Source organism: Crocodylus porosus, unplaced genomic scaffold (assembly GCF_001723895.1).
Source record: "Crocodylus porosus isolate Cpor-Errol unplaced genomic scaffold, CroPor_comp1, whole genome shotgun sequence".
Taxonomy (NCBI): domain Eukaryota; kingdom Metazoa; phylum Chordata; order Crocodylia; family Crocodylidae; genus Crocodylus; species Crocodylus porosus.
Genome location: NW_017728943.1, coordinates 109,549,443 through 109,576,003, shown reverse-complemented (window position 1 = coordinate 109,576,003; position 26,561 = coordinate 109,549,443). Strand labels below are relative to the sequence as shown.

Genomic DNA, 26,561 nt, shown 5'->3' with positions numbered 1-26,561 from the left:
GGTTGTTTCCAACTTTACTGCCAGAGTGTCTCTGTAGATGACCCAAGCCTCTAGTTGCCTCAAACAATGGTCATGGAGTGTGCCCTGCTCTGTTTTTTTGCCCAGGTTATGTTTTGAACCCTGGATATCCAGGGGTCTAATTTTGCCCCTGCGCTGCAAATTTGCAGCATGGGGAATGTTTTTTGTTCCGGTACATGCCTCTTGCAGTATCTCAAAGGGCTTCAAGATGATGCAAGAGGAACATGCGTGCTCATCTGGATGCATCCTAGGAGGGTAGTATAACACTGGAACAGGTTACCCAGAGAGGTAGTGGAAACTCCATGCTTGGAGATTTTCAAAACCCATATAAACAAAGCTTTGACTGGGATGATCTAGTTGAGCCTGGTCCTGCTTTGAGCAACTGGTTGGACTAGATAACCTCTGAAGATCCCTTTTAACCCTAATTTTCTATGATTCTATGAAAACTCTCCAGAGTTAAGTGATAAAATTCTGGTACCATTAAAGGCAACAAGAAAGCTCTAATTGATTTTAATGGGCTTTGGATTTGACTTCTGGTCTTGTCACTAAAGTTTGTTACATCATGAGTTATCTCCTATTTCAGCCTATGGGCTTATAGCTCAAACTAAACTCAGCTAGCACAGTATCACACAAGATGCAAGGGCAGTCTTTAGAGTAGTCAGATAGAAACAATTAACAGCTCAAAACCACATGTGGGATAAAATTCCAGCTCTCTCAAAGTCATTGGGAGTTTTGCCATTGATTTCAGCAGAGTCAGGATTTCATCCTGTGAATTTAATCTAGAAATCAATTGGAAGTCAATGCAAACTGAGAACCACAGTTTTAATGAGTCTTCTTAATTAATTATCTGTAATGACTGGATTGTGGGCAGCCTTTCGTAGTGGTTAGGACACAGGGGAAAAGGGAGGAACCAATCACAGGCCAAGTTAGGGGACAGGAATCAGAGACCAAGTTATAAGATCTAAAGGGAAATCCAGAGGTACAGTCCAAAATATGGGCCAAGTCAAGGTTCAAGAATCATGTGCTGGTGCTGAGACCTGAATGATCTAGAGCAGAGGTTCCCAACTGAGCCACAAAGGGTCAGCTGCCAGATCATGGTACAAGCCCCCGGCTCAGACCCCATCTGTCTGCCTGGGCGAGTGGCTTTCGCCACTGGCAGTCACATGTGGGATTAAGGCTGGGTGGCCCCAGGAGGGAGGCAGCCAGCTCCATGCACTCCATCCCACTCCCGTGCTCATCATAAGTATAAAAAAGGTTGGGAACCACTGATCTACAGTAGCCAGAGCCAAAGTTGGGGTATATCAGGAGTCATAGCCAGGGTCAGTTACACCAAAATTCAGAGCTTAGGTCAGGGTATGCGAGGAGACAAAAGTCAGAGATTGAGTTACCAGATCCAAGGGGAGTATTCAAAAAGCCAAAGTCCAGGAATAGGGCCAAGCAGGGTCAAAAATCACAGTGTGTCTATGCTTGTGCTCCAATGCTTTTAATTAAAATGCATCAGAGCAGACTCAATCAAGTTGGGGTACACCAGGAATCAAAGCAAGGACTTGATCAATCAAGTATGCTGGAGTGTTCCAGTTAGAATGCTTCAGCCTGCCTCACCTGCCATGTGTATTCAGCATCCCAAAATAATGGTCGGGGTGCTTGTCAAATGAGCTTTAGTTAAAGTGCCCCCACAGCCATTTTGAAACACAGGACACTGAATACATATGACACTGGCATTTTAATTAGAGTGGCTATCTGGAGCTGCTGTAATTAGCCCCCCACTTTCACCCACACCTTGGAGCACATGTATAGACACCCAGAGAGCACAGAATCAGAGACGCTTATCATAAGAACTGTTGGCTGGCCTGTAGCCTGCTGTCACAGGTGGACCTGAGTGGAGAGGCTGCTCCCTCCCAGGAGCGAATCAGGGCGCCAACATTGGCCCGATTAGCTGGCCTAAGACTGCTGGTCAGAGTCAAGCAGGTGTAGCCAACAAGGCAAGTAGCCTGTTAGGGCATATTTAATGCACGTTCGCCTGACATTGTTTATAGGCCCTAATTTTTAAGAGTTGACTTTTAGATTAGGCCACTGAATTCTGAGGTTTGGTATTCAAAATGACACTTGCAACACCTGACCACAACCCATTTTGTGTATCAAAGTTGGTTCCCAAATTTGAAAATTGGTCTCTAGGCTTGAATAACAAATTAGATGATCCTATGGTGTGCATCACTGCCAAATGTACTTAACATTTTAAATATAGAAATTTACCTAGTTAAACAAAGTAACTTAAATGGGTTCAGTACAAGTGATTTTCTTTGTCCAGAATCAGGCATTTTTGCAATATTGAATAGATTTAAATTCTAAGGCACAGTTCCAACAAAGTGCAAATGTAGCCCCTAGCAACAACAGGGCTTTGTGTTTAGCGTCCTGTACACAATACTGAAAATCTTTATCTAGATTTATTACGCCCATCAGTACTCTCTCAGGTTTACAAAAAATGTTTAAAACCACACTGATTAAATCAACTGAAAGCATCAATTAAATAAACCTTTCTAAGAGTCTCCGTGACCATAAAATGAAGTAACTGTTTATTAATTCTAGTTAACCCCTAGGGAATCAATCTTTCAAGAATTCTCCTCAGCTTTGAAACCAAAAAAAAAAAAAAATCTACCTAACATGCGTCTCAAAATAATTCCTTTGAAATCCTCTATCCCTATGGCAGCTAAAGAGAAAACAGGTGACCCTTGTGATATGTCTAAAGGCTACCCTATCTAGTCAAGTCCTGGACCTTACCATGGGTGTCCTGCCACTCATGCTTTCCCCTTATCTCTTCCCCTCTTGAGCTGCATCATTATCCAAGCGGTGATCACAGACTGCCCACAAACGCTGCTGGCGGTGTTGGCAGTGAGGGCGGGTGGCAAGCAGTAACCACCTGCAGGCACTGCCGGCATTGTCAGCGGCGCCTTTTCACAGGGGGTGCACTGCCACACTCGGGGTGCATATGCACCTGCGTGCACCCGCTATGTACCCCCAGTGATGCAAGATATATCTTTGATACCAGTTCAGAACAACAAAAGTCATGGCAAAACATGTGAAAAAATATTGAGTAACTTTTGCACTCTCACTGGCAGGTGGTTACTGCTTGCCACCTGCCCTCACTGCCAACACTGCCAGCAGCGTTTGCGGGCAGTCTGTGATCACCACTGGTGTCTGCAGGTGGTCGCCAACCACTGGTTGGTGCTCGCCCCCACTGCTGCCAACAGTGCTGAAGCTGCCTGCGGGAGGCCCCTGCTTACCGCCACCATGCTCCTGCCACCAACAGTGCTGCCGCCATCTGCAGGAGCTTGCTGTGTCTCCCCAGCCTCCGGGGGCACATGGCATTTGTGTCTTGCGTCTTTCTTAATATCCAAAATAGATATATTGACATTATTCAAAGTATTTAATGAACTGTGGAGATATCAACAATTTCTTGTATTCAGTTGATATGCAATGTACTTTTTAGTTATATTAATGAAGCCAATAGGTCTCAGTAAGCGCTGGAAAGTTTGTTGATTAGGGGTTGTAAATAACTTGGGTTACCTTGAAACATGTCTGTTTCATAAATGCACTGAATCAGTATGGAAACAACCTTTGACTCCTAACATACTAGGAAGACAGTTTGTCCAATGTGATTTACATACATTTGTCATCTTATTTAAAAAGAAATAGTTTTGGTATGTCAATTTTCAAACTAACGTCCACTTCTGTAAAAGTGTCTTCAATTCCTGTAAGAAGGCTGCTGCAACAAGTACACTGATGAATTGTAAAGTGACATGAATTGCTTTGTCTGTATGCTGCACCAAATTATTTCATCAGCAGAGTCCAAGCAGGGAGCCATCTGACTTGACTTTGTGCCTTTACATAAAGGGCTGGAGATCTTGATTTCTGTGCAACTATTGGACTTGTGATAAAAGGGCTGAAAACAACTGTGAATTTTAACTAAGATATTGTGTTAATAAAAAGACAAGAAAAAAGAAACATACTTAAGAAACCCAGATTCACATACTAATTAAAAGAAGCAGTTAAGTAAACTTACAGCAATCCACTAGCCTGCACTTGGGGGGGTATTCCTTATTACACTGTCACAGGTGCCCACTCATTAGCAGACTTTTAATCAACTACTGTTGTTGGCTACCTCATGATGAGTCAGGAGCTCCTACTGCTGGTTTCTATAATAATTGTGGACTTAATAGAATTAGAATGGCCCCCAGGGGAATAATTATAGAGATGGCCTAAAAAGGATCTTAATTCCATTGCTAATGGACCTTTGTCTCCCAGAAAGGAGAGATTTATTTTCCCAGTATATACTTCTTTGCTTACATGGTTTGGTGGATTCTTTCGTCTTGAGCCTATTCTGTGGCAGACATCTAGCCCCATGGATCCTACATGCTCCCTAAAACAGAAGAGAAAAACCACAAAATATATTTCTTGGGGATACACGAGATACATACTCACTTCCATGGGGAAGCTCCAAAACTTCACATTAAGAAAAGTAGATTTAAAGAAGTAGCTAGGTATCCATAACAGGATCAGGCCCCAGGGGCAGCTGGGATGCCCCCTGGAGGCCACACAGCTCCTGTCCCACTGGCTTCTTAGGTACCTTCCCTTTCCTCTTTCCTGCCATGCCTAGATGGTATTATTTTATACCAAAAAGGTAAGCTTCCCCAGGGTCCCAGAGTGAGTTCTTGTCTATTCTTCAGTCTCCAGGTCCCTCCCAGACACAGATATCATAGATTTCATAGACATCAGGGCTGGAAGGGACCTCGGAAGATCATCAAGTCCAGCTCCCTACCTGAAGGGCAGGAAGTCAGCGGGAGTCATAGGATCCCAGTAAGATAAGCATCCAATTTTTTCTTGAACGTGTTCAATGTAGGTGCTTGAACCACCTCCGATGGCAGGCTATTCCAGATCTTGGGGGCTCAGACAGTAAAGAAGTTCTTCCTTATGTCCAGCCTGAATTTGTCTTGCAGTAGTTTATAACCGTTCGACCTCGTCATCCCTTGGGGCGCTCTGGTGAACAAACATTCCCCCAGATCCTGGTGAACACCCATGATAAACTTATAGGTGGCCACCAGATCACCTCTGAGCCTGCGCTTTTCCAGGATGAAGATCCCCATAGCTCTCACCCTGTCGTCATAAGGTCTGTTTTCCTGACCTCTGATCATGCATGTAGCTCTTCTCTGGACTCTCTCAAGCTTCTCCACATCCTTTTTTAATTGTGGGGCCCAAAACTGGACGCAGTACTCCAGCTGTGGCCTCACCAAGGCTGAGTACAAGGGGAGAATGATGTCCCAGGATTTGGTTGAGAAGCATCTATGGATGCAAGCCAGCATTTTGGTCACTTTACTAGCTGCAGCATCGCATTGAAGGCTCATGTTCATCTAGTGATCAGTGATGACCCCCAAGTCTCTTTCTTCCATAGTGCTAGCCAGATGATTCCAGTCCTGCCCCTCAAGTATGAAGTGGGGCCCTGCTGGACCCAGCCATGCCCATCCAGTTGCCTTAAGGACTATTTGTGGCCTCTTTCTGCTCCTAAAGCCATGCTCATGCTTCACAGTTGTCACTTGGTTCCCAGTTACTCCCTTGTGCCCCTATCCCTGACAGAGCTTAAAATCTTGTGTGCCACTTGGGCACCCCTGTGGCTCCTTTCCACCCCTTACAGCTAGACCTGGTCCTCGTATAAACTACAACAAAATTTAAGCAACCACTTTAAACTCAAAGTCCTCCCTCTGGGTCAGTAACTTCCCCACGGGCCACAAATCCTCCTTAGCGTTTTACTTCCATCACTTGGGGACAGATTGGTTTCCAGTCAATCCCTCTCTGCAGCTATCCTGCTAAGGAGCTCCTCTCCCTGCTGCCTGCAGGGCTAGACTGACTGACTGTTCTTAGGCACTAGCCTTGTGTGGCTTTCCAGCCACCCACAAGGGTTTCCATGTTTGCCTGATGGCTGGCTTACCCTCCTCTATGATGGCTTAGCTGAGCTGCTTTTAGATCTTTGTTCCTGGGCACATAGATGTCTCCCTAGGTAGTCCTTATCCTGTTGTTATGGGTCTGTCTGCTTTCTGGCAGCTAGCCCTCTAGCAGGGGTGCCCAAGTGGCACACAAGGTTTTGAGCCCTGCCAGGAGCAGGGGCACAAGGCACAGGCGAATGAGGCTGAGCAGCTAGCCCCCAGAAAGTTGCCCTTGTCCAGGGGTAGTTGCTATGTGTCTGGCTGATTTCTGGCAGCTAGCCCACTACCAGTTAGCCTGCTTCCTAGCTGCTGGCCCCCACAGTCAGCTTAGCCTGCTGCAGCATCCCTTAAAGAAACAGGAGCCAGGCTCCCTGTTCCTGTATCCTGCTCTCTTAGCTAGCCCCCACTTTGTGTAACACTTCAAATATTTAAGACCTCCAGGGTGAGGAGATCAGAATTCAAAAAAGCTTTATTGTTATCCTTCCTTTGCTGGTATTGCAAAGATCCTCACATATACCCCTTTAAATGTTCCTCTTGAGTCCTAGAAGTTCTTTTATAACATAATCAAAGGAATAGGTCCAAGACAGAAGACTCCACCGAACCATGTAAGCAAAGATTTTTATACTGGGAAATAAATCTCTCCTTACTGGGAAATAATAGTCCATTAACAATGAAATTAGGATCCTATTTAGATTTCCAATTTCTTCAGTTTTCACAGAATTTTTAGGTCTGCCCTCACTCATTAAACAAAACATTATGAAGCAGTTGAGCAAGTACTATAGCATCTTCTGGATATCAAAGGGTTAAAGAGGGACTTTGTGAAGGACTGGTTTCCACTGTTTCTAGTTCCATTCACCCAACCCAGACTTCCTTAATTTGCTTGCAAGAATGCTGTGGGAGACAGTATTAAAAGCCTTGCTGAAGTCAAGGTATATCACATCCACTGCTTTCCCTGCATTCACAGAACCAGTCATCTCATCATAGAAGTCAGTTGGATTGGTCATGCTGGTGAGTCCATCCTATGTCCATGGTGAGTCCATGCTGACTGTTCCTAATCACTTTCTTCTCCTCCAAGTACTTAGAAATGGATTCCTTGAGGACTTGCTCCATGATATTTCCTCAGACTGGCCTCCCAGAGGATCCTTCCTATCAGTTCCCTGAGTGACTTAAAGTCTGCTTTTCTGATGTCCAGGATCCTTACTCTGTTCCTCTCCTTCCTTCTTTCCCTCAGGATCCTGAACTCACTCCTCTCATTGCTGCTGCCCAGGTTACCATCCACTTCTAAAGTCCCCCCCAATTCTTCCCTGTTTGTGAGCAGCAAATCAAGAACAGCATAGCCCCTAGTTAGTGTTTCCAACACTTCCACCAGGAAGTTGTTCCCAACACACTCCGAAAAGTTCCTGGATTGCCTGTGCACTGCTGTATTGCCCTCCCAGGAGATGTCAGGGTGATTGAAGTCCACCATGAGAACTGGGGCCTGTGGTCTGGAAACTTCCTCTAGCTATTTAAAGGAAGTCTCATCTACCTCATTCTCCTGGTCTGGTGATCTATAGCATACCCATCACAACATCACCCTTCTTGCTCTCTCCTCTGACTCTAACCCAGGAACTTTCAACATGCCTATTTCTAGTTTCATACTGGAGCTCTGAGCAATCACACAGCTCTTTTACATAAAAAGCAACTCCTCCTCCTCCTCTTCTCCCCTGCCTGTCCTCCCTCAATAGTTGATACTCATCCATGAAAGTGCTCCAGTCATCTGAGTTATCTCATCAAGTCTTTGTTATTCCAACCACATCATAGTTCTGTGACTATGCGGAGATGTCCAATTCTTCCTGTGTTTGTCTAACTGCTGAGTTTTAGCTACTGATATAAAATATATGCAGGATAGATACTCTGAATTAAAAAAACCAGCTTACCTTAAAGCAGGGGCAGGCAAAATTTGACCCACGGGCCCCTAAAAATTTAGAAAATTATATTTATCTGGTTGCCTGTCAAAGATGACAGGAGCCAGGGGTAGTAGGACCCAGGGGGAGCCAACAGCAGGATTAAGCAGCTGGAGCAGCAAGGCTGGCCCTGCCCTGCCCCACCCCACCCCCAGCCCCTTTTTCCCTGACTTCCCAGCTGGAAGCTAGGCTGGCTCCTGTGGTCCCATGGGGTGCTGGAGCAGCGGGCCAGCAGTGGGGAGCAGGGAAATGACTGCAGAAGTCAGGAGGAAGGAGCAGTGAGCAGGCACACGGACCTCAGCAATAACTGGGTAGGAGTGCAGTGTCTGTGCCGGTGCACCGGGGCCAGCTCCGGTGGGGCCTGGGCTGGCAGGACTATGGCCACCAGTCCCCTGCTGCCAAATTTCCTTACCTGTGAGGCTCCCCACAAGCCAGATGCAAAGGCTCTGTAGGCTGGAGGTTGAGCACCCTGAGCTATAAAGTTATTGCTCTAAAGTTTGTTATATCTTTGGATCTGGTTTCTATCCAGCTTTAATTTGAATGTGTAGGCAGTCCCCTGCAGCTGGGAGACTGCAGTTGCTGTGCTCTCCCAGCTGCTGGGATGCAGCCAGGACTCTCAGTCCCAGCTGTGCCCCACATGCAGCCAGGGCTGAGAGTTCCACAGATGACAGGACTCTCAGGATTGGGCTCCCCCTACACCAGCAATAAGGCATGTGTGGCATGGCAGGAGGCATGATTGTGTGGCTCCTGCATTAGATCCTATTGTGCCTTTCACTGCATGTGTAGAGGGGGCATTGGATACAAATTCATCAGAAAACTCAGCAGGAATTTACTTTGATTATAAATTCTTTCAGATGGGGATCATCATTTTGCTATAGTTTATACAACACCTAACACATTGGAATCCTGGTCTGTGAGTGCATCTTCTAGATCTAACTGTGATAAAAATAATTAATAATTCTTCCGCATATTTATTTTCACCAATTGTAAGGGGCTGGAAAGGACCTCACAAGATGATCCCAGAAAGGGGCTTGAACCTGCATTTTTCCAACTGCCCAACCTAGTGCACTAACCTGCTGCAGTTTTCTTTAACTTGAATATATTTGCATGTGATCAAGTTGCCATGAAATCATTTATTTCTGTTAAGACTTTCTAACGTTCTTCATTTTTTTCCACAATTTCTACTAACCTAAATTTTTTTCAGTCTAATAAATTGCAGCTTCACTATTTTCTGCATCTGTGATTAAAATACTGAACAAGATACATCCTAGTGCTGATCCCTTGGGCACCCCACCATTAGCCTTTTTGCTTCGTTTCCTATAACCAGCTTTTAATTCATAAAAGGATTGTATCTTACCTCCTGTGGCTACTAAGTTAACTTAATAATCGCCTGTAAGGGACACTATTGAAAGCTTTTTGAAAGCCTAATTAAGCATATACAGGGCCAGTTATCCTTTATCCACTATTTTGTTAACTCTTAGAACTCAGACTATTTCCATCCATATTCACCAAGCAATTGTGGTTCTTCAGAATTCAATATACAATAAGCAGGCTTCTACTCGGTCTTTGGCAGTCTGATTTAAAAAGAGCAAAGAGGCATATAAAACCTTCTAATTAAAAAGCATTTACTATCATGAAACATCAGTTTGGTCTTTGCCAAATAAATGAAACAGCTAACTGAGTTACTTAATTTTGTAAGAATTAAGGTTCTTATTTTGGAGATTTCCAACTTAGAATCATTTTTACTTTATAGGATTAGTAAACCACAGGTAACGTCTATTATTAACAATAAGGTGGTTTTGCAAATATAGTAAGAAATCAATGTGATTGCTTGCATGATGGAATATGACCCCATGGAATGTAAATTACTTGAAACAGACTGCCTCTTCCTTTGTGTTTTGTGCAATGTTTTCCATTTAACCAATAGTAATAAATTATTTCCAGACATATTTTAAGTCTCTGGAGTTTAATAATATGTAAATGAAGGTAGAATTTTCCTTTTATACTATAGAGAGTATGATATGATATTAGAGCAATATCTAACAGTCTGAAGAGTATGGAAGGCAGGGATATTATAGCAGGTATGTTGTGCTTGTCTTTTAATATCTCTCAGAACTACCCAATCAATCACAAGCATTTGGATTATTTGAGCAAGAATATGGTTTGTTTATCACCCCAGAGAGGCCATCAGTAAACAATTTACTTCACTCTAAATAAATGAAAGTGGGGGAGGGTTAAATAATGTAGAGCTAACTAAGAAATAACCCAATTACAGCTATATAGAGAACCACATCTGTTTTTGTGCATAAACTGCACCTATTCCCTTCTGTAATCTCCCTTGTTCCTTAAATAGTGATTAGCCTAATGACAAACTGTTTCCCCCACTAATGTATTTAAAACTGGAAGGTTCAAGGCTTCCTGAGTTCAATTTTTGTTTTTAATCTTGTTTATAATTACTATTCTACAATTTTAGACTTGGCAATGTAATTTATCAGGCTTGAACCAGGACTTTAGATGCACAGAAAGCAATCTTAGGTTTAAAATGTCTCCTTTGCATGGAAAGGTAACTACTGAAAGTGAAGGACTCTATTGGGGGTTGACATAAGAGTCAGCATCTGAGCCTGTACTGAAAAAGTGATCAAATCAGGACAGCTGTGCTGAGTTTGACCTTTACTGAACCATCAAGATAGTTTCTGGTAAGTAAGCAGACCAGACTTTGAGGCCCACTGAAGCTGGCTGTCTATGTTGTCCCTGCAAAATAATTTTGTCTCTCCTTCTGAAGTTAGAGGGGAAAAAAAACAAGTTTGTCTGAATGGCTTCTTTTCCCATTCCCTGTTGATTAATGATACATTGGGTCAGTGTTTCTTAACATTGCTATAAAATCACACTGTAGTATTTGTCTTGTCATCTGATTTCTCTGCTGCTTATGTTGCTTACAGGAGTGCATCTTGCTATTTTTCTGAAAAGGAAAGTAGGCAGTGTAACTCTGTTTTATTATATTTGTGATAGCCATACTATGCAGTTTCATGTTTAGAGATAAATGGCAAAACTCCAAAGCTGATAGAAACAGAATATACTTGGTCACTTTAATTGTGAGTCATAAGAAAGAGACTATACAGTTTTAACTCAGAAAAATGGAGATGAATATTTGTTTTGTCTTTGAGTCATGATGCTTTCTCTTTTTTATTACTTTTGGTAATAAAGTACTAAAGGACAGGAAGGGACAGGAAGCAAGGGCAATGCATGACAGTATTTGTCATGTTGACTAATGTTTTGCATAGTTAAAATCTTTTCCAGCAAAAAGCTTCTGAAACCATAAAACTTACAGGGTCACAAATGTGCATCTCTGGAACATGTGCAAATCTTTAAACAAACAAAGTGCTAGTTATGCATTACATGACAAAAGTTGTCATAATAAACATTTTAATGTTTTATCTTTATTATTTATACAAAGTGAATCTTTGTATAGCTGTTTTTAATTTTGCCTTCAGAGCCCTAATAATTCCACAGGGGTATACCCCATTAATTCCACTTCCCTGTAGATTTTGTCAGTTTTAATATTACTTAGCTGTGCACCAACAAAATATAAACTGATTTGACACAGTTCTGTGTGAATAACAGGGACAGAAAAACAAGGCCGCCCAGCATCATAACAAAATATTTGCTCAGCTGCTGTCTTTTAGAATGGAATGGAGTCCATTGTTGCAATAATTAGTTAAAGTGATTGCCAGATTTATTTTACATTAGGAAAATGTAACATTTTCCCTAATTATTTGTAAAGCTTGAATGCATGGCCATAATATGTGTATTTTGTAGGGAGAAATGCATGAATCCATTGTCCCCTAAGCAGTTTCAAAGGAATTGTGTGCTGTCTGAAGCAGAGAACATATGAGCGTGCCTGCCTGCCTCCCTCAACAACAGAGAATGGCAGACTCTTACAACCATTTCACCTATATCTCTATCTCAGCTTCTTTGTCTGGGGTTTATCATCCACTTTGACAATTCAATTTAAGAGTCCACTTCATCATGAACAGAAGGCCTGAGCAAGCCTTCCTGTGCTGCTTGATGATAGCACATAACCTTCTACCTGCTCATTGAAGCTTCCGGAATGCAGCCTTAGGTGATTTCTGAGGTATGATGTGAAGGTGGGGTTTTACCCTACTCTTGATTATGGGCCTTTGCTAGTAGGGCTGTGCAAAACAGCACCATCTCATTTCAAATTCTGTTTCACTGTTTGGAAGGGACATTGTTTCGTTTTGTCATTTCATTTTGTTTTGAAGCACTGTTCCGTTTTGTTTCGTCAAAATTGTTTTGCTGTTTCGACATGTTTCAATGTTTCAACCATAGGCTATAATACAAAATCATGAAAATGCCTAAAACTTTGTAATTTCTTTCCTGATTCAGATGAAAAATGGCAGGGATGGTAGCCCCTTCTGAGGGCATGAAGCCTGCCAAGTTTCAAGGAGACAGGTGCAGAGGTTTCTGGGAAAATGCACTTCAAACGGTTCAAAGCAAAACTTGTGACACTTGCCAGCAGCCTCCTGTCATCGGGTGCGCAAATCTGGAGGCCCGCACCCCCAGGAGGGCTGTAGGGTTGTGCCAGACTCCTCCCAAGGGTGCGGGCCCCAGGATCTGCACGCCAGATGACAGGAGGCTGCTGCTGCTGACTGGGACTGGTGCTGGGTGCCGGGAAGACAGCTGCTGCTGCTGGCCCCAGCCAGCAGCGACAGCATGTTGTCATCCCACGTACAGATCCAGGGGTCTTCACACCCAGGAGGGCTGTGGGACTGTGCCAGACTCCTCCCAGGGGACGCAGGCCCCTGGATCTCCGTGCAGGATGATGGCAGGCTGCCAGCCAGCTGGAACCAGGGCTGAAGCCAAGTAAACCCAGCTTCAAAACTCAAAACGTTTCAAAACTTTCTAAACATTTCAAGTACCCTCGTTTCACTTTGAAGCTGTTTCAAAGCCTTTTGTTTCATTTTGAGTTCACTGTTTCAAGCTTGAAATGCATCGAAACAACTTCAAAACGAAACACCCAGAGAAATTTCACACAGCCCTATTTGCTAGGATATTGCATGCAATCATCATTCCTAAAGTGCATTTATGATATGTACGTATACATGTGTGGATATCTAAAACACACAATGTTATACACACATACGTGTGTGTGTGTGTATGTGTGTATACACTTTTATATACAAACACAGTATATAGTGTGTGTATATATACACACTATATATAATGTGTTTGTACATAAAACAGTATAATTTATATATATATATATATATAAAATATGCATATGTGTGTATATATAATTTCATTCATATTTAATTTAAAAACTATGTTCATATTGGGCAATTGCAAGTAAACAGCCCTCAAGATCAAGAATAAAAGTGGGGAACAGCAAAAATTATCTCTAAGGCTGGGGAACCACTATATATATCTTAATCTAAAAATTCTCCTTTCTTCTTGCTGTGGAATTCTTTTATCATGAGTTACCATGTTGCATTAAAAAACGGAGTTGAAGCGGGAGGGTGTGTCTATCAAGATGTCTACAGCTTTTGTAGCGATTGGATATATGAGTAGAAAAACACACAGTCTAAAGGAGAGGAAAAATCTTTCTGGCACCAAGATAAGTGTGGTCTATTATTTGCTTTACTCAAACAATTCTTGAGCACATTCCACATTTATCAGTCATGTTTACAGAACACTTTTCTCAGGGTGCAACTGGCTGCTATTCATGCTGCTTTTCATCAATTAATAGAAAGTAGATCCATTTAAGCATAGTCTGTCATCATGTGTTATGCAAGAAGATTGATATATTTCATATGCCTTTTAGGAATCCATTTGAGTAAAAAAATTATCAGATCCTAACTAAATAATAAACTAAAACCACTTGATTGTCTTGACTTTAGTAATGTTGGGTATCTTACACATTGATTTGTCTTGGGTACTTTGGTTACAAAATTAATGAGAGCAAAGCCTTAACATTCTATGTTAGAAGAAGTTGGCAATAGTATAATAGTAGATCATTGACTTAGAGGTAGTATAATGGACAGTAACAGAATTTTGTTTTTGTTCCTCAGATGAGACTAAAAGCAGTAATATCACTTATTATCTGGCACTCTGAAATACAGTTAGGTTACCAGAAACTTAAGCCACAAAAAAACTGAAACACCTTTGAAGATTAGGGATCTAATTCAGACCTGTTTTAAGACATAGAGATTTAAGCCTACACCATGACTGATATTGTTCATTTAGGGTTTTGTTCATTTATCATTTGAAATCTGTAGGTTAGGAGTGCTGAACGCCCAGCCCAGGGGCCAGGTCTGGCCCCCAAGCCCATGGTATCCAGCCCATGGGGCTCCCCATGAATTGAACCACATGGGCTATGGCCGTGTGTGCTAGATCAGGTGCACAGTGTTGTGTGGGGCCTGATCCCTGTGCACAGGGCCAGTAGGGATGGCACAGGGCCCAGACCTTGCTCCTAGTTCATGGGCTACACAGGCAGCGCAGAGCCCCAGAGCCCAACCCTGGCACGTAGGGTTGGGTAGGGGCCCCCACAGCCCAACCCCAGTGCACAGCACTACGCAGGGGCAGGCAAGGCCCTGGAGCTTGATCTTGGCACAGAGTCCTATCCAGCCTATAAACCAGCCCCACACTCCCCATCTGGCCTATGAAGCCAACAGATTGAGTGTCAGTGCTATAGATGATAATCACCTTGCTCAAAAAAGGAGTAACATTACGGAAGCCCAATATAGGGGTGTATATCAACTTACATTCTTTGTAATACAGAACAAACACAAAAATAACTTTAATATATCATTTTATTTATTTATTAGCTTTTTATGCTGCCCTCCCCAAAAGGCTTATTTAAGCCATTATAATTATTTTTGTAGTTAATAATCTGAAGAATGAACAAACTAGTTTTATTTAATCATGTATGCTGAGTTTCATTCTGCTTTTGTCACAAATGACATTACATTGCTTAGGAAGATGGCCGCCACCTATATGAGGTTCAAAAATGCCTATTGTTTTTAACACAATATGCTAAACCTCTTTTACCATTTTGTGCTTGAGACCCCTTGGAGTCACTACATTTATTGTGTCATTAATGCATTAATAGCATGATAAATTGTAACATGTCACACATGCAAGCAATTTATCAAGTGATAAATTGGCAAACCAGCCATAAGGATGTTACTTGTTAAATGTGGAATATATTTCTAGCTGGTTTGTATCATACTTTACTTTGAAATTCATTTGTCATCTAAATGCCCAAGAGGGAGGGGGAGAAAGGAGAGTAGCTAACTCTGCAACTGCCAGACCTTTCAGATGATAAACTTGTCTCAAGACCAGTCCTTGAGGAACACCACTGGGAACCACCCCCAGAGCCTATACTTCTCCTTTGACTGTGAGCAACTGTTACCTGTTCTTTAGCCAGTTCTTTATCCACTGAAAATTCTTCAATTATTCCCCTTTTTCCCCAGTTTAAATAATACCTTCACATATGCCACCATCTCTAATGCTTTACTGAAGTTCCAATGGATAAGAGCTACTGCATCTTCTTTGTCTAAAAAGTCAGCCATCTTATCATGGAGCTGACACATGGACAACATACAAGAGACACCTCTACTTGTTATAGAAATGCCATCAATGCTGCCTGTGGAAGATTCTTCAAATTCAGTGGGAGGATAGATGCACCAACATTAGCTTCCTCTTGCAAGCAAACACCATGAACATCAAGGAGATGATCATCTAACATCAGCTTCACTGGCCCAGCCGCATCATCAGGATTTCCAACTCCAGACTCTCAAAGCAAATTTTATTCTCCCTGGTCAATCAAGGTGTATGTTCAAGAGGAGGGCAGAGAAGACACTTCAAGGACTCCATCAACACCAACTTGAAAACTACAACATCAATGTCAACTCATGGGAAACTGTCACCCAGGACCATCCCAAATAAAGGAGGAGTCTCCTGCAAGGATCTCAGTACTTTGAAACCATATGACAACAACAGGAGATTTAAAAGTGAGAGCAGCAGAAACAGTGTCGCAGACTGAATCTGGAGCCACAGACCCCACATGGAAACACGTGCCTGAGTTGGACTGGGTGGCACCAGAGTCTGCTCATTCCAGATCAGACATCTTTTGATCCACAGATAAGACACTCATGGAAGCCAAAAATCCTCAATTTCAACAGATTGCTGAAGAAGAAGAATCCTTTCTAAGATAGGTATCAGATTGGTCTGTAACAACTAATGGTTGGGATAGTGACAATCCTGCCTCAGGCAGGGAGATGGACTAAACAACTTCTGGACTTCTCTTCTAGCCCTAATTTTCTCTGGTTCTCTATGAATTGTAAAAGAAGGGGTGCAGGTTTGGAGGATATGTTAGGAGAAGAGTGGGGAGTAGGGTGCACCGATAAAGATTTTTTGGGCCCAATACCAATGGATGATTAGTAGTGAGCCATATCTACCAATGCCAATACGCAGTCTGGCGGCTTGGAGAGCAGCAGCTGGCTGGTAAGCCTGTTGTGGGGGAAGTGGAGTAAGGAGGGAAGACACGTTGGGAGCAGATTGAGGCCCCTGCGGTAAGGGAGGGAGTGGGGCTGGGGCAGGTGCTGCCCCATCATGGTGGGGCATGGGACAGAGCTGTGAGCAGCTTGTCTGGAGGGGGTGGATGTCAATGCTACATTGACATCCTGGTTGCACCATGAGGGGTGTGCGCCCCAGATCTGTACATAGGGTGAGGGTCAGCTGCCACTGCATGCTGGGACCAGGAACAGTGCCAGGTTCTTCCTGGGCCAGAGGTGCACTCAGGGCAGGTGGCGGTGACACTGGGGTGGGGTTGCTACAGGCTGTGCTGTGGCCACACCAAAATTCACCTTAACCCCCCTTGCAGCACCACCACTACTTGTCCTGAGCACAGCCCTGGCCTATACCCTCCCCCGGGAATAGCCCAGTGCTGCCTGTGGCTTCAGCCCACAGAGGCAGCCCACCCTTGCCCCGCACACAGATCCAGGGGGTATGTGCCCCGCCTGGTATCCCCAGGGGTGTGCATAGTGGCAGCATCACAGTCCCCCCACCCTCTGGACGAGCCACTCATGGCTCCATCCTACACCCTGCCCCAGCTGTGCAGTTCCTGCCCCAGCCCTACTCCCTCCCTCACCGCAGGGGCATCGATCTATCCTCCCACATCCCTTCCTTCCCCCCCTCCCCCAACACACTTACCAGCCAGATGCTGATCTCCAAACTTCCAGGCTGACTGCATGCATGCTGCAGCTGCACACATGCATATGGCATGTATCAGCAACATTATCAGCCACATCAGTGAAAAAAGCCAATTACTGATAATGTCAATTTTCCTTTTTGGGTGCAGATACAATATGGATCAATATATGCAGAATAGGGGACAATGTGTTCCCCTTGCCTGGGGATTCCCCAAGTTCGTTGCTGCCCCACTTTGGTCTTGGACTGATCTGTGCCTCATGTGGAGTCGTGGACCAGTGTGGAGGAGCGTTGAGGCATGTGGCAGCATGTGTGCTGGACAATCCCCAGAGTCCAGTGCCTGAGAATGACCAAGCTCCCTGCCCAACTACCCACCCACCTGGACCCATGCTGACCCATGTTTCTGCGTGAGGCACAGGTCAGCATGGGTCCCATGGAGACATGGCCTATGGGTGCGTCCACACATGCAGGCACCTCAAATAGCAGCAGCACAGATTTGTCCTGGAGATTTGTACATCAGCACACATGCCTAAACATGGACTTTGGTGTGGGGCAAATTGTGCCACTTGGAGCAAACTGATCCTGCCCAGCTCTTCCCAGCTCTTCAGCCAGGAGGAGCTAGAGGCTGGGGCCAGCACCTGTGGCCAGCTATGAAAGCAGCACCTGTGCTGGCCCTAGCAGTATAAAAAGCTGCCTTGGCAAACAGCTCAGGGCTACTTGTCCTCAGGAGCTGCTGAGGACCAGGCAGTTGGTATCTGGGGATACTACCCCTTGTGCCAGCTGGACTGCTGAAGCAGCAGCCATGGGGTGCTTGAGGCCTGCTACTGTCACAGCACCCCCATAGCACAGTGCAGCTGCAGTCCCAGTACCACACACAGGACCAGGCCAGGTCCTGCCTCCAAGTGCCCCACGCACTGTTGGTCTGGCCTGGCTCCATGGAGACAGGACCTGGCCCGGCCCAAGGGCATGTGGCCCCTGCATGTGGTGCCAGGAGCCCAGGTGACAGCAACCATGGCCCAGTTCTGCCCAAAGGCTTATGCTCCTGGGCCAGGCCAGGCTGGGCCTGCATCACTTGACACAGGTGGCATTGGGTCCCAGGCAGCCAGGGCTGCACTGTGCTGCACCACAGGGGTCTCTGCCAGTAGCAGGTCTTGAGTGCCCCATGGCTGCTGCTGTTGCTGCTGTGGGGAGGGGCTGTGCACTGAGCTGGGGGGCAGGTGGGCACAGGACCCATATCTCCTGAGCAGTTCCCACATACCCACAAATGCCCTGACCCACACATCCTTGTTTACCAGGGATAGCACCTGGGTCTGGGTTACTGCTGCAACCTTGCCCCACTCCTATTTGCCCCAGCATGCTGAGGCAGCACGGGAAGGAGCAAGCATACAGGTGCTCTGGCTGGGTGCAAGAGCATCTCTTTGGGGGACCCAGCCTCCAGTTGCCTTGCACCACTTCTTTTCAGTATGTTTGGGTTTTTTTGACACTGGGATTCCCTGGTATCAAAATTAGAGTCCATGCTGCAAATATGCAGTGTGGGGAGCATTTTCTCGTTCCAAGCATGTCTCTTGCAGCATCTCAAACTGCTCTGAGATGCCACAATAAGCATGTGCTCAATCATCTGGACACGTCCAGTGAGTCTGTACATTTTGTGTAAAAAGGTAAATTGAAGATTGAAATGCAGTAAGATCATTTTGGCTGAGAAACTGTAGAGGACTAAAGCTACCACCTATACATATTGAAGTTGTAAACAATAAAAATCATATGCAAAGTTACTATATCAGAAATTCCATCTGATTTCTAGTAAAAAATATTGTGGATGAACATGAGCTGTTCCATATGTGAGGTTAATACTACTTCTTCCAAATTCAAGCTTTGAACCCATTCCCAACAGGAAAATTACTCTTCGCAAAATTCACATTATGAGGCAGATTTTTTCTTGGAATTTTGGGAAAGATATCAGAAAAAGTATTTAAAATTTAGGGTGTTTTTAAATTGTTCTCGTTTTAGTCTCTTTGAAAAGTAGGTATCGTTCACAAGCACTAATATACATACATATAGAAAAAATCTCTTAACTGTTAAGGAAAGAGATTTAATGCTGAAGGACAGGGGAAAACAAATACAACATTTAATACATGAAATCAAAGTAAGAAGGACATACAAATTAACACAAATCCTAAAAATATGTTATTCTCTTCTGACTTGTACATCTGTGTTTACACTATGCAAATATGGCATTTTGTGTCATAAAATAACATTTAATGGGACACCATTAATTTAGATATTAGTCTGGAAAAATGAGTCAAATTGTGTTTTCGATATTTTCTGTTTCTGTTGCCTGATGGTATTTTCCTCCTTTAAGTGATAAAAGGCAGAAAGGTTAATCAATTTAAGCAAAGATATTCTAAATTAACCTCTCTCCCCCGCCCATCCCACCCCCAAAATCTGGGTAGTTGCAACCTGTAAGAGGTATGTCAGCTGCTTTAGAATTCTGCCTGTTCCTATTATCTAAGCTATATTTGGATAAGATGTTTTTTATCTTCTACAATTATCTGCACTGCTTTAGCTATGCTAGAAAAAATTTAAATGAGCAAAAAATGAAAGCTGTCTTTGCATATACTGTTCTCACTAGACTGATGCCTCTCTTTGCATGAATCTAGACTGTGCATAAGTAGCAGTGTACAATGAGCAATGATTTAGAGAAATAAAGAGCAAATAAGCACTTTTTGTACATGCCAAATTTGGAAATTCAATATTGGGAGTGTGAACATTATGAATTTTTCAATTCAGTTACCACTAAATACCTAAATACCTCTGGAACCCCACAAACATTTTTTCTTACTTTTTAAAATGAATTATTTAACCAGCATTTTTTTTTCATTAGTAGTGATTTTGACTACCTGTTTCCTTTTTGTGATAGGTAAAAACCAACTTTTTGTTATTATTAAAATGGGCATATTTTTTACAAATTAAGATAACCCTTTCTATAATACTTTAATTATAATATAGCATTAAAAAATTACTTTTACACTTTTAACTGGGCATGTCTACATGAGACGCTAAATGCTCAGTAGAGTAATTCATGGCAAAAGCTGTTCTAATGCTCAGTAGAATTAGTCTACTGCACATTAGCATTACTTAAGAGGAATGCGCTGGTGCTGCTGTACAGTAGTGCCAGTTACTGTGCATTCAGTTAGTACCTGTTATTACAGGTACTAAATTTAATGAACAATAACTATAGCGCATTAATGCATGTGTAGACGTGCCCACTAGGTAACTACAAGAGCCTACAGATTCTCCCACCAGACTTTGCTAAGGCTGAGAGCTGATAAACTTTTTTAGATCCTCCAGCATCCTCCATAAAGTATGTTCCTTGTAGATCTTTACTAACAGTAACCTCTATTTGCATAAGAAGACTCTGAATTAATCTGTATTTCTCAAACATACACACTTCCTGTAGTTCTAACAGTACTGCTACCTTCTCGCCCTCTAATTTGGCAGCCCAGTAGGTCAGCTTCAGGGTCTATTGCAGTGATTCTCAACCTTTTTAGACTCGAGGCACCCTTCATGAGACTCAAGGTAACCACTCAGAAAATGTCATCTCTTAGTTTTCACTCTTTTTTTGACTATATAAAGAGAGTAGAACAATTTTTCTGTTGCAGAGAACTGAGAAAGCCCACGCCAGGTCAGAAAGTTTTTAACACTATTGATTTCTATTTGAAATCTCTGGTTTATCTTGTGAATCATATTTACAGACAAATCAGTGCTAAAATTGCATGATGCACCATGGCAACCTTGAAAGGTTCTTAAGGTACCCCAGGGTGCCACTCTAGTTGAGAATTGTTGGCCTATTGTATAGCCTGGTGGCTAAGACAGTCACCTAGGAGGGTGTATGTTCAAATCCTTTCAGCCTGAAGAGGGCCTAAGATCCACGTCTCCCAACCTCTGGGTGGATGCTATAATCACTGGATTCTTATGTAAAAAGAGGTCACCACCACCGGGGACTTAGGGGCCCATCTTCAGAGATTTTATTAAGTCACAAACAAATTGAGATATCTAAAGTGAGGCCTGAATCAGATGCCTAAGCTCCACGTCAAGGCAGGAATTCAGACACCTCCTTTGGCTCATGTTTCCTATTGATAGCATCTGGGCTTTCTGGGATACCCTTTAAATGCAGTTACCTCTGCCCATTCTTTATATAATCATTCTCAACCAGGGTACCATGGTACTTTGAGGTGCCATACGATTCTTTTAGAGGGTGCCATGGGATGCTGTGCAATATTATCACTGTTAGAGCTGCAAACATCTATATATGATTTAGAAAACGAACCCAGAGGTTTTGAAAAACATTTTCACCTGTTCTGGACTTCCTGAGTTCTTCACAACAGAAGAATTGCTCTTTTATTTTTCTGTAGTCAAAAAATGAGTGAGAACTCAAAGCTGGCGTTTTCTGAGTGCCAAAAATGGTTGAAAACCACTGTTATAGAGCTTGTAGATATACTGCATTCCTGGGCCAAGGCAGGCAAATATTAGGCAATTCCAATGCCTGAATGCAGTATCTCTGAAAGCAAACTGGATCAGGCCTAAAAGTACTTGAGTACTTATATCAGGCACATAAAATGTAATATACCTGCTCACCATCAGTTATAATGTCTCCAGAAGACCAGATCCAGTTTTTGGACAATCTTTAACCAAAGGCATATTACATTAAGTAATCAATTGAGATTGACTTTTATAAAACTATATGGGAAATTAAGCTGCACTGGTTTGTGTACCTCATGCAGTGGCTTCTTACATGCCAGCTTTGCTTTATAGTGTATTAAATTACTTATAAGTATGATGGATTGAGGAAGGCCCATGATTTATATATCAATTCATGTTCTCATTATTAAACTTCTGTCCCTTGAGTTCACTTTAATAGCCTTGCTTTCCATATTTAGTGGATAGAAGAGCCACAGAGCTGTTTTGCACAAATTGCTTTGTTTCTTTCTCATTTAGATTTTTTATTTAAAGGGGTTGTTTTTAAGTTTAAATTTAGTTAAAATAAAAAATGTCTCATCTCACATTTGTGTAACATTATTTGTAAGATTTTAATGACCCGAATACCAATGTTTACAAAATGTGGTCTTTTTTTTGTATAACCTATCAAAAAACACAAAAGACTTGGCCTAAACACAGAAAATGTAAGGTTAATGCTGTCACTGGACTTCTATTTCTATTTAAATCTTTGAACTTACACACAAGCCACCAACACAAAGAAGTTCATAATAACTATTATGTGGTCTATTCATGAAAACCCACTGTTTCTGCAGTATCTTAGCAGATGTGGGAAACGTTAGCCAAGAATTGCAGCCTTAACTCAGAATAGTTTTGTGGGTGGAAGTGGAAATAAAAAAGGATTCTGTGGGTGTAAACAAAAAATCACATTTTTCTCAGTACATATGTATAATAGCCACTGTTCAAAACTGAATAATAAACATAGAAGCAAAAGGTTTCACACCATGGAATTTAATGTAAAAATATTTCTGGCTTCCATATTGTGGGAAGACATTAAATTCTGCAAAATCAAGAGATAAAAATTGGCTCTACACTTGGACAGATGATACTTCAGAACACCAAACAGAATCTAGAGCCCTTTTTACAATAGCACCAATTGTCAAGCCACAGTGGTGCTTTGGAGCCCACTGGAAAATGAAGAATTCATGCAGATAATCTGCTCTTCATGTGTCTTGTAATGCATGATTTTGTAGAGGCTTTGGAACACTCAAAGTCATATCCTGGTTTATAAACCCAAAAATCATATCCTGTTTTTGGCTGAAATGTCTCCTTGTAAATGTAATATATGTAAATATGACACATATAGAAGTACTGCTGAGAGGCCATTTCCATCCCTAGTTATGTGATAGAAATTGAGGTTACACAATGCTGTTAACAATTACATGGCAGGCATCAGCACCACCAACTCATGTAATTAGGGATTGTAGGTGCATTTTTAGACTATAATGCTAATATAACAAGCACTAGCAGTGAAAACTACAAACCAAGGCTGTGAACAGAGCTGAATTCGTAGCACTACAAGTACTGTGGCACTTTGTAGCACTACAAAAACAAGGAGCAGTGGTCTCAAGTTGCAGCAAGGGAAGTTTAGGTCAGATATTAGGAAGAATTTTCTTACTAGGAGGGTAGTCAAGAACTGGAACAAGTTACCCAGAGAAGTGGTGGAATCTCCATCCCTGGAGGGTTTTAAGACCCAGCTAGACAAAGCCATAGGATGTCCTAGTTGGGGATAGTCCTGCCTTGAGCAGGGTGGTGGATTAGATGACCTCCTGAGGTCCCTTCCAATCCTTATTTTCTATGATTCTTCAAAAAATATTGCACTATAAGGGTCATACATAAGCTGACAGTGCCATGGCTGGAGTGCTACAAAGCCATAACAAAGGTGTGCTCTCCTGCCAGGGGGCAAAGGAAAGCTGTTCCTATGCTTCCCCCCACTTTTCCCTTATTGCTGACAGCATGCCCACTCCATTGCCAGGAAAGAGAAACTGTCTGCCTTTTTGGAAGGGGACTGAGCTGTCAAAGAGAAGGCTGCTGTCCCAGGGCCAACAGGTGCTTTTTAATGGTTTACCATCCTCTGTGGCAAGGAGAGCTACTACTATGCCAATAACCAGGGCAGGCTGGCAGCAGCTATTTCCATGACAGCAGTGATAGCACCTGCATCAATCCCTGCCACAGCAGACCAGGGACAGCAGCTCTCCTTGCCTTCCTCCCCCATCGTGGGCTATCTTTAAGAAGTGGAAGTGCCCCTTGCTGCCCTGATCTCCAGTGGGGCAAGCCCATACAGCAACAGAAAGCTGCCATTGAGTGCAGAGTACCCAGCCAACACTCAGTGACTCCCAACTACACTCTCCCTCCCTTCCTCCTTTGTCTCTTGGGAAAGTCATACATACTTTCCCTGTGCTCTAGCTGCCTTTTGAGTGAGCACTTTGCTGTCTTGTCCTATCTTGGTGGTCTACATCCAGCCTTACTTTTGTAGGGTCTAACCTGTTACAAGATCCTAGGCATGCTCAGAGACATCGAGCCCTACTATTCTGTGATTCTAGGATTCTTTGTCTAGAGGATTGGGCCTTTTAGCCAGAGAGGCATGTCCTCTCTCCTCCAGGCTTCAGCTTGAGCTAGGTTTCCAAGCAGCTTGTTAGTTGTACAGCAGCATAACATTTAAGTAACTTTGCAGCTGACTAGAAATATTGAGAATAGCAGTGATAATTAAATGGTGGAATTGCATGGAGAGCCAGCTAGACACTGAGTGTCTGAAACTCTGGGTCTCAGTCTCTGGATAGAGGAAGTCCTTCAATATTGAGATAGCCCTCTCATCAGCACTTAGAATGATATTGACCTCTTTTGTTAGAGCATACAACTCCAGGCCTCTTAAAAAAACCCTATAGGGTGATTCTATAGGTCATAAGAACTGCTGAAAGACCAAGTAGATGCCTAAGCTTTGCCCCTTTCTTCTGTATTCAAAAGCATAACTAATTTGGGTAGAATCCTCAATATTTTTGCTCTTAAATTGTATTATTACTGCTTTTAAATATGTACTAGTAAAAATGAAGACAATATATTCAGGAGTTGTAAAGTATAGCTATTGGATATTTTTAGGCTTTTGGATTTTTTCTGATTAAGCATATTTGTCATTCTATTTTACATTAAAAGTGAATACATAAAGGCCGTATGTTTGCCTTGTTATTCTCAATAGGTAGTACTTTATTTTGCTAGTCCCACTGATTCCAATCAATTGAGTCCAATGGCACTACTTAAAGTAAGGTGCTAATCACCAGGAACAAAATATCACAATGTGGTCCTAACTTCAGGAGGCTTCTCACCTGCTGGTTTTGGATGCATGCATTTTTACTCTGATCTGAATAAAGACTGATAAAAGATTGCTTTGAGTGGAAGCAATACAAAAAATATTTTGGAGAAGTGTCTTTTAGGTTTGCACTTCAGATCTAGTGATTAAGCATTTTTAGCATCAGGTGAAACATACTTGAGAAATAGTGGTATCTTAGTGTTACATGCTACATTTTATTGTTTGTTAACACTGCACAATGGCATTCAGTATCTCAGTCATCCTAAATGAATCATATTAGCATTATTAGATTTTTCTTTTTTTATTTCTTCATTGTGCATTTTCAGGTAGAGATTGAGAAGCTGGATTATCATCACTATCTGCCTCTGTTTTTCGATGGACTTTGTGAAATGACATTTCCCTATGAGTTTTTTGCTCGGCAAGGAATCCATGACATGCTGGAACACGGTGGGGACAAGATTCTCCCTGTCATTCCTCAGCTCATTATTCCAATAAAAAGTAAGTGAGCATGTGGAAAACCCCTAATATTGAATTTATATAGTGTAGCTTTTTGACAAGTTGCTAATTAAGCAATAAAACATGACAGGCTGTGCATTTCTAGGAGATTACTGCAAACCCAAGTAAATTGTGAAGTATGAGGACAGAAGGTGTGTGCCTTCAGTCACCCAGTATGTTCAGTAATCCAAAGAAATGTGCTGTTTCGTTTGTATTTGTCTTATTAGTATCGATTTTGGTATTTAGAAATCTACATTTTTAGTTTATCTTTCATCTATGTATTAAATTCGTGCATCCATTATAAAAATAATCTCGTAAGAAAACAGAAGAGCAAGAAATATTAGGAAATTATTGAGGTTCCCCCCCTTTATTTCTAATATACTTCACAACTGTCTCTACTAGATCTTTCTTTTTTCTGATACCCACTATTTTCCATTCTCATCACTCATCTCATCAACAGGTTTAAACTTAGGTCACTACAAGTGCATCTACATGAGACCATGACAAACCATGACGCCGACACTTATGTCACCGCAGCGACAAGCTACCTCACTACAGCGGGTCACTATGGTGATGTAGCTGCTAAAAATAACCATGGGCCATCATTTATTACTTCCTAAAGCAAGTACTAAATGATAGTGCAGTAACAACTGCACCATGGAGGAGGCACATGTAAACATGCCCTGATTGACTAAAGGATATATCATTTTAAAATGTTGATGTTTATATAGAACATGTATTTTGGAAGTATTTATAATTCCAAACACAAATCTTTGCTGACATGCAGTCTGAAAGTTAAGAAGTGGTACAGCTGTAGGGAGACCACTGTAGAAATTTATTTCACTGTAAACATTACAGTTTGCTAAGAATACATGTATTTCTGTTTTGCCTTTTCCTGTTCTTTTGCTGTCACTGAAGCAAACCCATTTTTCTCTGACCTCTCTGCAAGATTCTTATTATACTTATCCTTTCAGCCAATAAATATGGAAATTATATTAGACCCTTTCCTTGATTGGTCATAACAATCATTGATATAAAACACGG

General features: G+C 42.5%; 1 protein-coding gene across 3 annotated transcripts in view; it reads left to right on the top strand.

Annotated features, from left to right (window-relative positions):
* Positions 1-26,561, top strand: part of PACRG (PARK2 coregulated) — a 497,709-nt gene that overhangs the window by 277,484 nt on the left and 193,664 nt on the right. For all 3 annotated transcript variants that reach the window (XM_019549985.1, XM_019549986.1, XM_019549984.1), the window contains one exon: positions 25,349-25,520. In XM_019549985.1, the coding sequence (XP_019405530.1) occupies positions 25,349-25,520 (172 nt within the window). The remainder of the gene's footprint in view (positions 1-25,348; positions 25,521-26,561) is intronic.